Source organism: Electrona antarctica, assembly GCF_951216825.1.
Source record: "Electrona antarctica genome assembly, chromosome: 5".
In the NCBI taxonomy this organism is placed as follows: Eukaryota; Metazoa; Chordata; class Actinopteri; order Myctophiformes; family Myctophidae; genus Electrona; species Electrona antarctica.
The window spans coordinates 23,268,481-23,283,280 of record NC_136810.1 but is presented as its reverse complement, the minus strand read 5'-3'; the positions used below and the strand labels follow the sequence as shown (position 1 = coordinate 23,283,280).

Here is a 14,800-nt window from a genome sequence, read left to right as displayed (position 1 = left end):
AAACCATCATTACAACGGCATCAAGGCCCGCCAAAATACATTTTAGTCGACTAAATCACCTGTAGATTTAGTCGACTAAAATCTTATGATATTTAGTCGACTAAAACTAGACTAAGACTAAAATGTGACTGAAACTAAACGAAAACTATTCAAGAGACAGTATGACTAAAAATAAAAATAAACATTTGCTGCCTAAAACAACACTGGTGCGTTGCGTGCGTGCATCCACGACGTGTCTCACATTGATGAGGAAGGTCTTGGAGTTGAGCAGGTTGGAGAACTGGTTGAGGGCCTGGGCCACCACGGCGCGGCGCGCCTCGGGGATGTCCAGCTTGCCCGTGATCATCACGTCGTTGGCGCCGTCCTTGGAGGGCAGGAAGAAGACGCGGTCCGTGTAGGTCTTGTAGTCCAGCAAGGGGATGCGGCCGCCCTCGCTCTGCTCGTTGGTGTGGTCCTCCATCTCGATCATCAGGTCTGGCCGGGACACGGGGAGAGAACTTACATCAATGGCATTCGGTGGTGGGGAAAACTACACAAATGTTGAGGTACTGTACTTTTGGTTAATGTGAATATTTCCATGTTTCAATCATTTATACCAGTGGTTCAAACTTATTTCATGTCAAGGACCCCCAAATTGATATTATGCATTTGGCTGCAGACCCCCGCCCCATCTGAATAGGTTTTGTGCCAGCTGACCTCAGAAGAGAACATTTGTGTTAAAAAAACTATTTTTTTAAAAACTTTTTCAAACTTTTTCAAAAATAGCAGCTGTACAAGCTCGCAGCGTGGCACAAAGTGACACCGATGTGAGATTGTACCCCTGAATTATATTGTTACTTCATAGTGCCTTACATTTATGTCATATTACCACACGTAAATATGTAAATCTTTCCCCATGAGGAAAAAAGGATTAGGACAAAATGAAAAGGACTTTATACTTGAAGTTTAACTACTTGAACCCCAGCATCCCTATTCTGGGGGAACATTTACCAAAAATAGTGAGCTTGTAGATCTGATATCTTGGTGTAGATGCAAAACATGCACAGTGCAACTCAGGTAATTTTTATTAAGTATAGAGGGTCTAAGGGGTTACATTGATACATACCGAATACTATCGCATTTGAACAGCACCCCAGGACTTGTGTCACGGTACCCACTTTGAGAAACCCTGGTTTAAGTCGTAAACAGTCAAATCTTCACCGTTAATGCGGGTCCATTTGGTTACGTTTTGTCGGATCTCAGCGTGTACAAATGGCTAAATGAGCACCGAGGATTATCTTTGCTGCGCACACGCATCGTTAAGCTTGCGAGGAGCAGACATGAAGATTATTAGCGGAGAAATAACGGCAACTCTGAAAGCCTCTTTTATTACTTTAATTGTAAAACTGCTGCTCGTAATCCTTGTGAAATTATGCATAAACACAGCAGCCACATAACATTATGTGATTACAAAGTACGCCACCCGACAGAAGATTAAAAAAAAAACTGTAATAGTGTAAAGCACATCGTACAGTGCTGCTTCTTACAGTCATAGGGGGGGGGGGGGCGTACTGTACCATACAGTGACTGTGAACGTTACTGTAACATAAGTTCTCAAAGTGGTGTCCTTGAGGGTGTTCCCCAACTAACTTACTGTAGTTAATATAGCATTGCAATGTAACACATTTTAAAGTTGGTTTCTATGCCATCACTTGCACAGTTGAAATCCATGATGATGCTCTGTTGTGCATCCGTCCATAATTGTTTTTTCCAACGTACTTAGTATTTCATTTATATAGTTTAGTATCTAGCTCTTTTTTTAAATTATGTATTGTTCCCGTCCCTGTCTGTTTGTTTCATTGTTTGCTGCTGCAGCTGGGTTATATTGTTCCCTCGTCTTCACTGTAAATGAGCTGCAGCTGGGTTATATTGTTCCCTCGTCTTCACTGTAAATGAGGGTAACTCTCAGCTGGGTTATATTGTTCCCTCGTCTTCACTGTAAATGAGGGTAACTCTCAGCTGGGTTATATTGTTCCCTCGTCTTCACTGTAAATGAGGGTAACTCTCAGCTGGGTTATATTGTTCCCTCGTCTTCACTGTAAATGAGGGTAACTTCTGGGTTATATTGTTCCCTCGTCTTCACTGTAAATGAGGGTAACTTCAGAGCCTGTCGAGAATAGATAAAGGTCTGAAATGAAAATATATAAATACAATACGTGTGAATGGTACTGTGCCATGTAAATGTGAATGGTACTGTGCCATGTAAATGTGAATGGTACTTTGCCATACAATACCTGTAAATGGCACTGTAGTACCACACAGTTTTTGATTGATTGATTGATTGATTGATTGAAAACTTGATTAGTCAGAAATGTAAACAACATGTGGTACAGTAAGACATTGAGGCTAAAAGCATAACACAAAAAAGTCCTGGGGACTCGTTTCCATTGTGGTCCGATGTATTCAATTCATCAACGCGGCTGTGATTGTGAACCGTACTCTATTGCAGTGGTTCCCAAACTTTGCAGCTCGAGACCCAAAAGAAAGATTAGGTGTTTTTTGCCCAAGACGTCCCAAACTAGTGAAAATAGCAGATCTACAAGCTCACAACGCGTCGCTTCGTTGCGAGCTTGTACATTTATTTTTAAATAAATGTATATATTTTTGAAATAGGAAAAGAAAATGGGATTTTTACTTAGACCCATAAAAATATGGAAACAGTACTGTACCATACCGGTACTACTTCTTGCAGCGTCCTCTACTCTACTGTACCTGTGAATTCCTTCTTGCAGCGTCCTCTACTCTACCGTACTCTACTGTGCCTGTAAACTCCTTCTTGCAGCGTCCTCTACTCTACCGTACTCTAGTACTCTACTGTGCCTGTGAACTCCTTCTTGCAGCGTCCTCTACTCTACTGTACTCTACTGTACCTGTGAACTCCTTCTTGCATCGGTCCCTCACGCTCTCCTCCAGGTTCTCCAGCTGGTGTTTGACCTTCTCGTACTCCCTCTCTGCCTGCTGGCTTTTCCTCCTGCACAGATGACGCATATCGCACGCACACGCACACGCACACGCACACACACACACACACACACACACACACACACACACACACACACACACACACGCACACACGTACACACGTACACACACGTACACACGCATCACTCCACCGGCACGCTGTTCCGCTTCCTCTGATTAATCCCACCGCTCCAAACTCTCTAAACCGGCAGACCTCGCTTGAGCATTCAGTCTAGTGGGGCCATGGTGAGGAGGTGAAAATGCATTCTCTATTAAACTACTGTTTATCTCAGGGATTCCCAAACCTTTTCAACTTCTCTTCTGAGGACCTTATCTGAAACCCAGTAGCATAATGGAAACTAATTCAGAACCCGTGAAATGATGCGTTTCACAGCAGAGTACAGTTCACTCCGTTCTGACTATTATTGTAGGTGAAAAGAGCCAATAGACTGCATGAAAGTACTCTGTTACTCTGCAACTTCCAGCAGCATTGTGTGCTGGTAGTTATAATATAATAATCATACTATGATTAACATAATAAAATTAACATAATAGGTACATTGAGAAAGTATATAAACTATAGGATGCCAGATCATCAAATGAACCTAGCATCGGTCTACATAACATGCTATCTAAAATACATGACGCCCGGGGGTATTTGTAACCATTAAATCAGGACGCCCAGCGATTTGTTTCTTCAGGGCCCATTTCAAGGTGCACAAGGCGCCATCTGTGTAGAGTGTAGAGTAGGAGAGTAGCGACATGCTTTGATCTCGCTGCAAAGCGGGTGCCTATGGGCTATAGTTCCAAACATTGCTCCTATGGCTGGAACTATCCCATTGAGATAGAATGAGCACTTCCGCATTCCATTGTTACAATGGGAGTCAACGCTAGTGTCACCACTCTCTTACTACTATATTACTCTGCTTGGACGTAGCTGAAGTAGCTAGATGTAGCCAAAAACAGTATGATTACTTCTAACGCGACAAGCGACGGGACCACGATGGGCCGTCAAAAACACAATCTTTGGTTAGAATTGGACGGATTGATTTAGATCAAGAGTTATTCACGTTTTAAGATTTTCGATTTCATCCACTAAAATGGAGGGGGACCACTTTGGATGACGTCCCAACCGGAAATGACATCGAATGTTGCCCAACAGACGCTCCCAGCCTGTGGAGCGGTGCGCTCGGTTATGATATCATTAATGTTCCGTCCTGTGATTAATCTCCGTCCTGAGCGCTGAGCGTAACTATTTGATAGGACGGAGACCTCCGTAGGGTGTTAACCTTTGCATAAGACTGCATGGTCGTCAAGGCTATAGCAAGTGCTACGTCTGTACCTGTAGCAGTAGACGGAGATGGCGATGATGAGCAGCATGGGAACGATGACAGCAGGGATGATGATGTAGAGAGGCACCTCATACTTCCTCTCGTAGTGCACAGAGCCCACCACCCACTCCCCTTTGCCAAACTTGATCTGTGTGGGAGATGCAAAGAAGAAGAAAACCCACAAAGCAGTCGTTAAGAGGCATTCCCGATATGTTGGCAGCATCTATTCTTTTTTTTACACATATTACAATGCAATAAGTCTAAGGCAACTCTCAACATTTCAAAGTAAAAATAACTATAAACTATAAAATGTGCTCCTCGGGGCACAGGATAATATATCATTTGTGATGTTTGGATAGAAATGTGTAGGAGTAATATATGGAAAATCTAACAGATCTGTGTTGAACACATGACTATAGAGATAGTGTATAACGATTTGCGTGATGTATGGATAAAATCTGTACGAGTAATATAAAGAAAAAATTGGCCTCATGATGGCGTTATAGCCGGCAGATGTGGGAGATACTGGGCAAAGGTTTTTCACAGCTCGGTGCAGTTATAGGTGAAAACATGAATTGGCCTGTTATAGCACCACCATGAGGCTGATTTGAATTGTTTTAAGTGGCATTTCTTCCTCGGCTTAGTGGGAATGTTTGTGCATAATGTCACGGAAATTGCACGCTGTGTTCATGATTTGAGGCATTCCTTCAAAACGGACCAAACCTGCAAACTTTGGAAGGCAATCTTAGCCAATGGGGATGGAATATGGAGAAGCGGACAGGCCTGTGTTGATCACATGATTATAGAGATATAGTGTATACCGATGTGCGTGATGTATGGATAAAATGTGCACGAGTAATATAAAGAAATGTGTTTTGCAAAAATCTCTCTCATGATGGCGCTATAGCAGGCCGTTGTGGAAAAATTGGGGCAGAGGTTCATCGTTGGCATCCAGGGAGTGTGTGTGCACAGTTTGGCATCGACCGGGCCGACGGTGGCGGAGATTGGCTGTACACGGACGGACGGACGGACGGATTGACAGACGCGCACGCACACTCTTATCATCGTACATCATCATACATCACATTCCGTGCTCAGTCAATCAAATCATCACAAATCACAAATGTCATTCCGGCCAATAACGTTTGGCCCTCACTTTTATCTTCAATTGAATATGTACTTTGCTCAGCCAATCAAATCATTGCTATGAGGTGATCAGCCAATCACAAGCCAATGTTTGTGTTCACACAAAGCAGGAAAGCTGGGCATAGGAGGGGCTAGCGCCCCTCAAAAAATGGCAGCGCCAATCAACTACACATTTTAACTTTTTATCTGCCATCTACGTTTATAATCGTAGCTAAAGCTAAAGGTACTAAAGGTGCTAACTACGTACATGTTCGTAGACAACCGTATACTCCATATATGAAAGAGGCTCCGTCCCCACCAGCTATGGGATTTTTAAATCCAGCTCCATTGAGCCTCCATTATAACAGGATTTTCAAAGCGCTGTATCTCTAAAGCTTCGAGCGCTGTCCATGGTGAGCCGTCGCGCATCCCGGTGATCGTAAATCATTTGTGAGTTTGTATCGCATCGCTGAGCACATGTAACTGGTTGCAATGATAGCCAAGGGGTATGAGGCGCTAAAATAATGATAAAAAGCTTAATATGAAATATGTTGTGTATAATACAACTGAGCAATTCACTGACACTGTAGTTTTTGGTTCTTGGTCAGTATGTGTTGGTGTTGGACAGAACACTGGGAAGGTAACATAAGTGGCATCATGGTAACATGATAATTAAGATGTAATTGTACTTGTATCGTCTAAAGTGTGGCAAACTGCCACATCAATGCAATGAAGTGCTAAATACAGTGTGTGTGTGTGTGTGTGTGTGTGTGTAGCTGTGTACTGCTGTGCTCAGCACTTTGTTGTCGAGCACATATTTTTCTGTTTTTGTTTTACACAGGAATTCACCACTATTAATAGTCTGTGGGTGTAATTTCTTCCCACAGTAATTTCAGCCAGATAAATGAAACAATAGCTCACTTAGAGGGATTAGCAGTGGGAGAGGGTATACTGCATTCATCAAAAGCGGTGGCTGAGCTGTAATTAAATGTAATTGCCGGCCTGTGGCTAGGAGATAGTTGAAAAGAGGGGTCCTAAGGTGTTCGGCCCGGCACGCCCACCCATGTCTGGTGCAAATGAATAATACGTGTTCTTATGACACTGTGTGTGTGTTTGTGTGTGTATCAGTCTCTCTTTGTTTTCTTGCATGCCTGTTAAGGCATTCATTCCTACCGGTGGTGGAAAGTTGCTGTAGAAAGTTACCGTAGACGCGTAGTGAGCTTGTAGATCTGCTATTTTTTTTAAAGTCAAGACACATTTTGACAGATCTGAGTCATCTTACTTTTGTACTGTTAAGTATATTTCAATAGAGCGGACGTAGAATACGCACATCGACAGGAAGGTTGATGATATCAGTAGCTCCTTTACCCCCCTCCCCCATAAAGAAGCACTCGACTCAACCAATGCTAACCATAACATACCATGCATGTCCTCCTTCTCTCCTCTATCCCCAGATGAGGTCCTGAAACTAGTCACATCCACTAGACCTACCACCTGTCCTCTCGACCCCGCCCCGTCTCCAATCTTCCAGACCATCGCACCTGACTTGCTCCCCTTCATCACTTCCATTATCAACACCTCAGTAACCTCAGGCTGCGTCCCATCTGCCTTCAAGTCAGCCAGGGTATCACCACTCCTCAAAAAACCAACTCTTGACCCCTCAGATGTCAAGAACTACAGACCGGTATCACTCCTTTCCTTTCTTTCCAAAACCCTTGAACGTGTTGTCTCTAACCAGCTTTCTCTCCATCTCTCAGAGAACAACCTGCTGGATCCCAACCAGTCAGGATTCAAGAAGGCACACTCCACGGAAACTGCACTCCTCGCAGTCACAGAAGCACTACATGCTGCCCAGGCTGCTTCCTACTCTGCAGTCCTGATTCTCCTAGACCTATCGGCGGCATTTGACACAGTGAACCACCAGCTGCTCCTAGGCACCCTAGCTGATCTAGGCATAGGCGGGACGGCGCTGAAGTGGTTCTCCTCCTACCTCTCTGACCGGACTTACCAGGTTTCTTGGAAAGGTTTGCTATCACCCCCCCGCACCCTCCAAACTGGGGTCCCACAGGGATCTGTACTTGGTCCCCTCCTCTTCTCACTGTACACTAAATCCCTTGGCACCATCATCTCTGCTCACAATATATCCTATCACTGCTATGCCGATGACACACAACTGTTTCTATCCTTCCCCCCCTCTGCCACCCAGGTAGAAGAGCGCATCACTGCATGCCTGGCTGACATCTCACAGTGGATGTCTTCCAACCACCTCAAGCTGAACCCAGACAAGACTGAGCTTCTGTTCTTCCCAGCTAAGTCCTGCCCTATGCGGGAGCTAACTATCTCCGTAGACAACGCCCTGGTAAAGTCTGTCCCGACAGCCAGGAACCTTGGTGTTGTCCTGGACAGTCAGCTCTCGTTCAAAACACACATCACAGCTGTCACTAGATCCTGTAGGTTTACACTCTACAACATACGACGAATTAGACCGTTCCTCACCCAGGAGTCAGCCCAGCTCCTAATCCAGACAACAGTCTTGTCAAAACTTGACTATTGCAACTCCCTCCTTACTGGCCTACCGGCATGTGCACTTAAGCCCCTCCAACTGATCCAAAATGCCGCAGCACGCTTGGTCTTCAACCAGCCAAAATTCTCACACGTCTCCCCCCTTCTCCGCTCGCTCCATTGGCTCCCGGTCGCTGCCCGCACAGAATACAAAACTCTGATGCTGGCATTCAAAGCAACCAAAGGCATGGCCCCCCCATATCTCACAAGTATGATCGTACCCTACAAACCCTCCCGCTCACTCAGATCAGCCAACGCAGGGAAGCTGGAGGTACCTTCACTAAAAACGCCGGGACAACGCTCCACACGTCCCAAACTCTTCTCCCTTCTGGCTCCAAAACTATGGAATGCACTTCCCATTGCAGTCAGAACTGCAGCCTCACTCCCAATCTTCCGCCGTAGTCTGAAAACCCACCTCTTCAGACTCCACCATGGCCCGTAGCACTTGCCCTAGCCTAGCCCCTTAGATAGCACATTATGTAGACTTAGATAGTATTTTAAACAGACTTATAGCTTGTTATGTAGACAGCTCTAGAATTGCACTTTATGTAGTCATAGCACTTTATAGTACACATGTATAATATATTATATAGTATAGTATGTATAGTTTACATAGATACTCCACTGTTACGTTCTTAGTTTACGCATGATTCATGATAACTACTTTTTATACATGTGATGTATGCCATGCTTTTTGTTTTTGCTTAATGTAAGTCGCTCTGGATTAAGAGCGTCTGCTAAATGCCTAAATTGTAAATTGTAAATTGTGCTGGGCTAAAGAAACGTCAGTAGATATTGGATGGAGCCCACACACCACAGGTACAAGAAAGACGTTCTTTATTGAAAATTCTGACAGAATTTTCAATAAAGAACGTCTTTCTTGTACAAGTATATTTCGATACCAATATACTTGCGTGTCATTGATTGATTCTCAAAAATAAGGAACATAAAAGTGTATCCCGTATCAGTGCAATAAGCCTTACTGAAGTGATAAGGGATGTACACTTTATGTTATCCTGTATTGAATAAGGGACACGTCTTTTCAGTTTCCCAATAAGGGGACAATTCTGTATTTCAAGGAGGCGGCGGTTGGCTGGCAATCCCTAGGTGTGTGCTGTGTGTGTGTGTGTGTGTGTGTGTGTGTGTGCGTGCGTATACTATCCATCTGTCAGTACAGCATGTGATAGTTTTGTGTGGTCATCGTTATACCAGCAGGTCCAGGGGCTCAGAGCTGGTGTCTCGGCGGTGGCGCTTGGAGCGGGTGTTGGGCTGGGTGGGCGGCGGGTCCAGGAACAGCTTCTCGTCCTGCAGGGTGTTGACCACACAGCGGACGTCGCCCACGTACGCCTGGGCCTCCTTGGCGGTCATGGCGTTGGAGAAACCTCGACCCTGCACAACGGCGCCGGAAACATAAACAACAACCACACCAGTGAGGGCTTTGCAACTGACAAACTGACAAGTTGCTGTCTGGCAGAAACAACTTGTGAATAGTAGTCAAAGTGTTAAGAAATGCCCACACGTCCCAGAGGGCAGGCCCCCCACGGTTATATTTGATAGGACGTGTGAACACGTCTTTAGCATCATAGCCTAAGTGTTAACGTCCTACTTGATCATAGTACAACATCACACAAAAGTATCAAAAATAGCAGATCGAGCTTGTCTATATGCTACTTTTGCTATTTTTGAATTTGAACACTTTTGGACATTCTGCATGAGGTTTTCCCCCGACAGAGACGATATGCTGGTGGGCTTTTGTACGCTGTCACCTGATTTGAGCAGGTAAATATGTGCAGTTGTGCGCGCACACACACACACACACACACACACACACACACACACACACACACACACACACACACACACACACACACACACACACACACACACACACACACACACACACACACACACACACACACACACACACACACAGTCACACACACACACACACACACACACACACACACACACACACACACACCTCCTTGACATTCTTCTGAAGGCTGCACTGCTCAGAGTGACTGCGTATGACAGACAGACATGGACAACTTCAGCAGATGTTCCTCTTGCCTAATGTCCCCAAGGAGGATTAATGCCATCCATGTCTATCTGTAAGCTCTGAAGCAGGAGCGAGATTGTGTTATTTTCATTTCTCCAATTCATCGAGCCATTTAGCCATCCGTGTACTCCATACTGCAGCAGAGTAAATTAGTGCAACCTAATACCGAAAAATGGCAGAGGATAAGCTGAAAGTGAATTATATTGTAGCTACTGTATAGCTGAAAGAGTAGACTGGTTGCAGAATTTAATACTTAAAAAAGCTGTTAAATCTCCTTTAAGGAGTTACAGTAAGTGCTGTCATATAATCTAATAGTCCCGACTCCCCATTATGTAAAAAAAACAGTTATTGTCTAAATGATGTTTAGCTCACTGTGCAAAATGCCTCAGGCATTCTTTAGTAATGCATGAAAACCCTCACAACTGCAGCTCTGAGGGGTTTCAGTTTCTTAAACACATTAAAGCCTGCATACCCCCAAAAAATGACAAACTTAGATTTTTGTTTTGCTTTGCTTCAGCATGTCAACAAGAACAAAATGAAAAAACGCAGTGCCTTGCCAAAGTTTGTTTCAGCACAAGAGCCCCTCCGAGATTTCCTAATTAGTGGAACACCATCGCAGGGAAACCAACGCAAATGTAGTGTGTGACCAGTGTTGGAAAGTAACTACCTGTAAGTACATGTACTCAAGAATTGCACTTAAGTACAATTCTCAGGTACTTTTACTTACTGGAGTATTTCCAATTGTCAATACTATATTATTCAGTACTATACGCCACTACATCTCAGGAACAAATATTGACAAATATTGTACTTTTTACTCGGCTACAATAATTAGATTTTTTTTGTTACCCCTTACTTTGTAGATTTTGATTATTATTACAAAACATACATTAACCACTTCAGCCCTACTTTAGCTATTTGAAAATCGCGTTGCAATGTGACATGTGAGCTTGTACATCTGCTATTTTCAAATATTTGTATACATTGGGACATTCCTCATAACACATACTTTAAGTATATTTTGATGCCAATACTTTTGTACAGGTGCATTTTAATACTGGACTTTTACTTGTAACAGAGTGTTTACGGTTTCCACATTGCAGTATTTATACTTATTAACAAATTGTGAGCATGTCTTCCACCTCTGGTGTGTGACTGGTCAGAGGCTCTTGCTTTTATGTAGTTTTATTTCTGCAATCTGCCCAGAAACATACCATGGACACTTCTGAAGTTTTGAAGTTTGTCTGAGGAGATTATGGAGAGTGTCTAAACCTCTATAATCCCTCTGTGAAACACTATACAAACAACCAGATGGCAATTAATTCTTGAAGAGATAGCACACGCACGCACGCACGCACGCACGCACGCACGCACGCACGCACGCACGCACGCACGCACGCACGCACGCACGCACGCACGCACACACACACAGTCAACCGGGTGACAACTGGGAGACAAATTATGTCAAAGCATATGGAAGGTTGATGTAAACACAGAGTGTGATCCGTGGTAAAGGTCAATGTAAGTCGCTCTGGATTAAGAGCGTCTGCTAAATGCCTAAATTGTAAATTGTAAATTGTCACCATCCCAGCACTGTATACATACAGTGGATATGGGTCAACTCATGGGTTCAGCACTCAAAGCAGACCTGCAGCAAGTAAAAACAATTTTTATGTTCAGAGAACTTGCTTTGTTTTTGCGAAGCCAGGCTATTAACCCTGGCCACCCCATTTAGTGCACATTTTCTTTGTTGTTTGTATTTGTTCAGTAACGGTAGTCTCTTTAGTAAACATAAGAAATATAATTGTATACAGATAAAACAAATTAAATTGGAATTTAGCAGACAAAATGTGAACTACGTAGAATAGTTCCAAATGGGTACTTCTGGGGATATAGTGCTTTAACAAAGAGTGTGTGTTTTTTTTTTTTTAAAGTTACATAAGTTCTAAGTAGTTACATAACTCTAAGTGGAAAGTAACTAAGTACAGTACAACTACTGTACTTGAATATTTCCAATTTCCAATACTTTTACTTCTACTCCACTACATCTCAGTGACAAATATTGTACTTTTACTCCACTACATTTATTTGAAAACTTTAGTTGCTAGTTACTTTGTAGATTTTGATCATTATTACAAAACGTATATTACTCACTTCAACCCTATACATTTTGGCCATTGGAAAGAATTGATACCTTTACTTAAGTAAACTGTGAGTACTTTTCCCACCACCGTCTCCGAGCTAAAATAAGGACATAATCCTCTCACCGTCACGATGATGATGCTGGCCTCGGTGATGACCTTCTTGGTCAGCTCGTAGAACACAGGGTCTGGGTGGTAGTGGAAGGGTCTCAGCTCCCTCACCCAGTTGCCCAGGTGGATGCAGGCCCTGAACAGCTGGCCGTCGTAGGAGCGGTTCACCGTGGGCGACAGGAACTGGATCACTGTGTCGTTCTTGCTGTGCGCTTCCTGGCGGTACTGGACGGAGGAGAAAGAACAAATTACATACAATGTCAATTATGGCTGATCAGAGACAGACTCGTCAGGGACCTTTGGGGGCGCCTCGCCGGCCCGGATCCAACGAGTCGTCCCCTGTCCAAGTGATATCACCATTTTAAGTCAAAAAGCGTAGCTCTATCCAGACCGTGGGAACTCTCTGACCACCCCTCCAGAGCATGGGAACTTGGGAAGCGTTAGTGAACCAATCATAAAAAATAGTGAAATGTCAACAATTTGAAGAAACGCCTTTTTGTTCGGGAAGAAACACCCCTTTTTTGCCGGCTAAATGTAGGACTGGTTACCCCAGTCAATAGGGCTAAATGTAGGACTGGTTACCCCAGTCAATAAGGCTAACTGTGGGACTGGTTAGTTATCCCAGTCAATAAGGCTAAATGTGGGACTGGTTACCCCAGTCAATAAGGCTAAATGTGGGACTGGTTACCCCAGTCAATAAGGCTAAATGTGGGACTGGTTACCCCAGTCAATAAGGCTAAATATGGAATTGATTACCCCAGTCAATAAGGCTAAATGTGGGACTGGTTACCCCAGTCAATAAGGCAAAATGTGGGACTGGTTACCCCAGTCAATAAGGCTAAATGTAGGACTGGTTACCCCAGTCAATAAGGCTAAATGTAGGACTGGTTACCCCAGTCAATAAGGCTAAATGTGGGACTGGTTACCCCAGTCAATAAGGCTAAATGTGGGACTGGTTACCCCAGTCAATAAGGCTAAATGTAGGACTGGTTACCCCAGTCAATAAGGCTAAATGTAGGACTGGTTACCCCAGTCAATAAGGCTAAATGTGGGACTGGTTACCCCAGTCAATAAGGCTAAATGTAGGACTGGTTACCCCAGTCAATAAGGCTAAATGTAGGACTGGTTACCCCAGTCAATAAGGCTAAATGTGGGACTGGTTAGTTATCCCAGTCAATAAGGCTAAATGTGGGACTGGTTATCCCAGTCAATAAGGCTAAATGTGGGACTGGTTACCCCAGTCAATAAGGCTAAATGTGGGACTGGTTAGTTATCCCAGTCAATAAGGCTAAATGTGGGACTGGTATACAAAGGTTAAAGAGCATGCCACATCCACTCTAGCCCAGGTGCTGGCAGGAATGTATGTATGTGTTCCTGACGAAGATAATCGAAACGTTGAATTAATAAACCAGTGGAGCGGAGTTTTCCTTTACCAGTGTTGCGGACTCTATTTCTTTCTTCTGGGACAGGTATACACTCCTGTATCAGTTATTATGGTGGTACTTGGAAAGCCAAAAAAAAAATCACTCCCGTGTGAAGTGAGGGGCGCTCTTATCATCAACCATCAAATTCCATGCTCAGCCAATCAAATCATTTCGGGCCGGCCAATCACTTTTGGCGATGGCAATGTACTTTGCTCAGCCAATCAAATCATCATTATGGGGTGATCAGCCAGTCACAAGCCGATGTTTGTGTTCACACAAACCTGGAAAGCTGGACATAGGAGGGGCTAGCACCTACCTATGTCTTTGTATATTAAATTTTTTGAGGGGCGCTAGCTTTTGTCCCCACAAAATGTCTGCAATACAAACATTAAATGCCATTGACAATGAAGGGAAAATTGCAACACAGAAAATAAGTAGATACACATGGAGCTAATTTAAAACCAGAGAGCATGCATTGCAATAACAAACGCATTTTTACTGTTTCTTGTGTGTAAGCCGCTAAATATAATTACACGTCCGTCCATGCGCCAGCAGCCGTAATGACTAAAAGAGACTTTGAAACAAGTTCAGTGGACAAAAACAAAAAACTCCAACCAGGAGAGAAGCTTATGAGCTTGACCAGCCAGGGTCTTTAGAGATAAATGTATCGACTGGCTGCTAGTTTTGTTGCAGACACACGTCTTTCCAAGCATCGTTGCCTTGTCCCCCGGCGGCAGGGACTTAAAAGTGGAGCTTTGTAAAAGCAAAGCCTGATTTATACTGTGCTGTGTCCCGGTATTGCACGCCAAAAACAGCCGATCTACAGGCTCACAACGCTCATATGTGAGCATAATATTTTCGGCGCCCGACACGATGTGCGGCCAAGTCACATAATCTTACATATCCTTAATGTCGGTATAAGAATTAGCCAGTCAAATACGAATACCTTTCAAATTAAAAAGGATGACGGCCGGTAAAGCCTAGCCTGGTTAACAAGTAAGACGCGCGAACGCGGGAAGCGAACGCAGCTCGAGAATTGCAAAAACA

At 43.9% G+C, this 14,800-nt stretch overlaps 1 protein-coding gene across 1 annotated transcript in view; it reads right to left on the bottom strand.

The window, feature by feature from the left end:
- Positions 1-14,800, bottom strand: part of plxnb2b (plexin b2b) — a 238,568-nt gene that overhangs the window by 29,817 nt on the left and 193,951 nt on the right. Inside the window, exons 21-25 of the mRNA XM_079501799.1 lie at positions 12,345-12,554; positions 9,228-9,407; positions 4,343-4,479; positions 2,910-3,010; positions 242-474 (exon numbers count right to left, since the gene is read on the bottom strand). Coding sequence (XP_079357925.1) covers positions 242-474; positions 2,910-3,010; positions 4,343-4,479; positions 9,228-9,407; positions 12,345-12,554 — 861 coding nt within the window. The remainder of the gene's footprint in view (positions 1-241; positions 475-2,909; positions 3,011-4,342; positions 4,480-9,227; positions 9,408-12,344; positions 12,555-14,800) is intronic.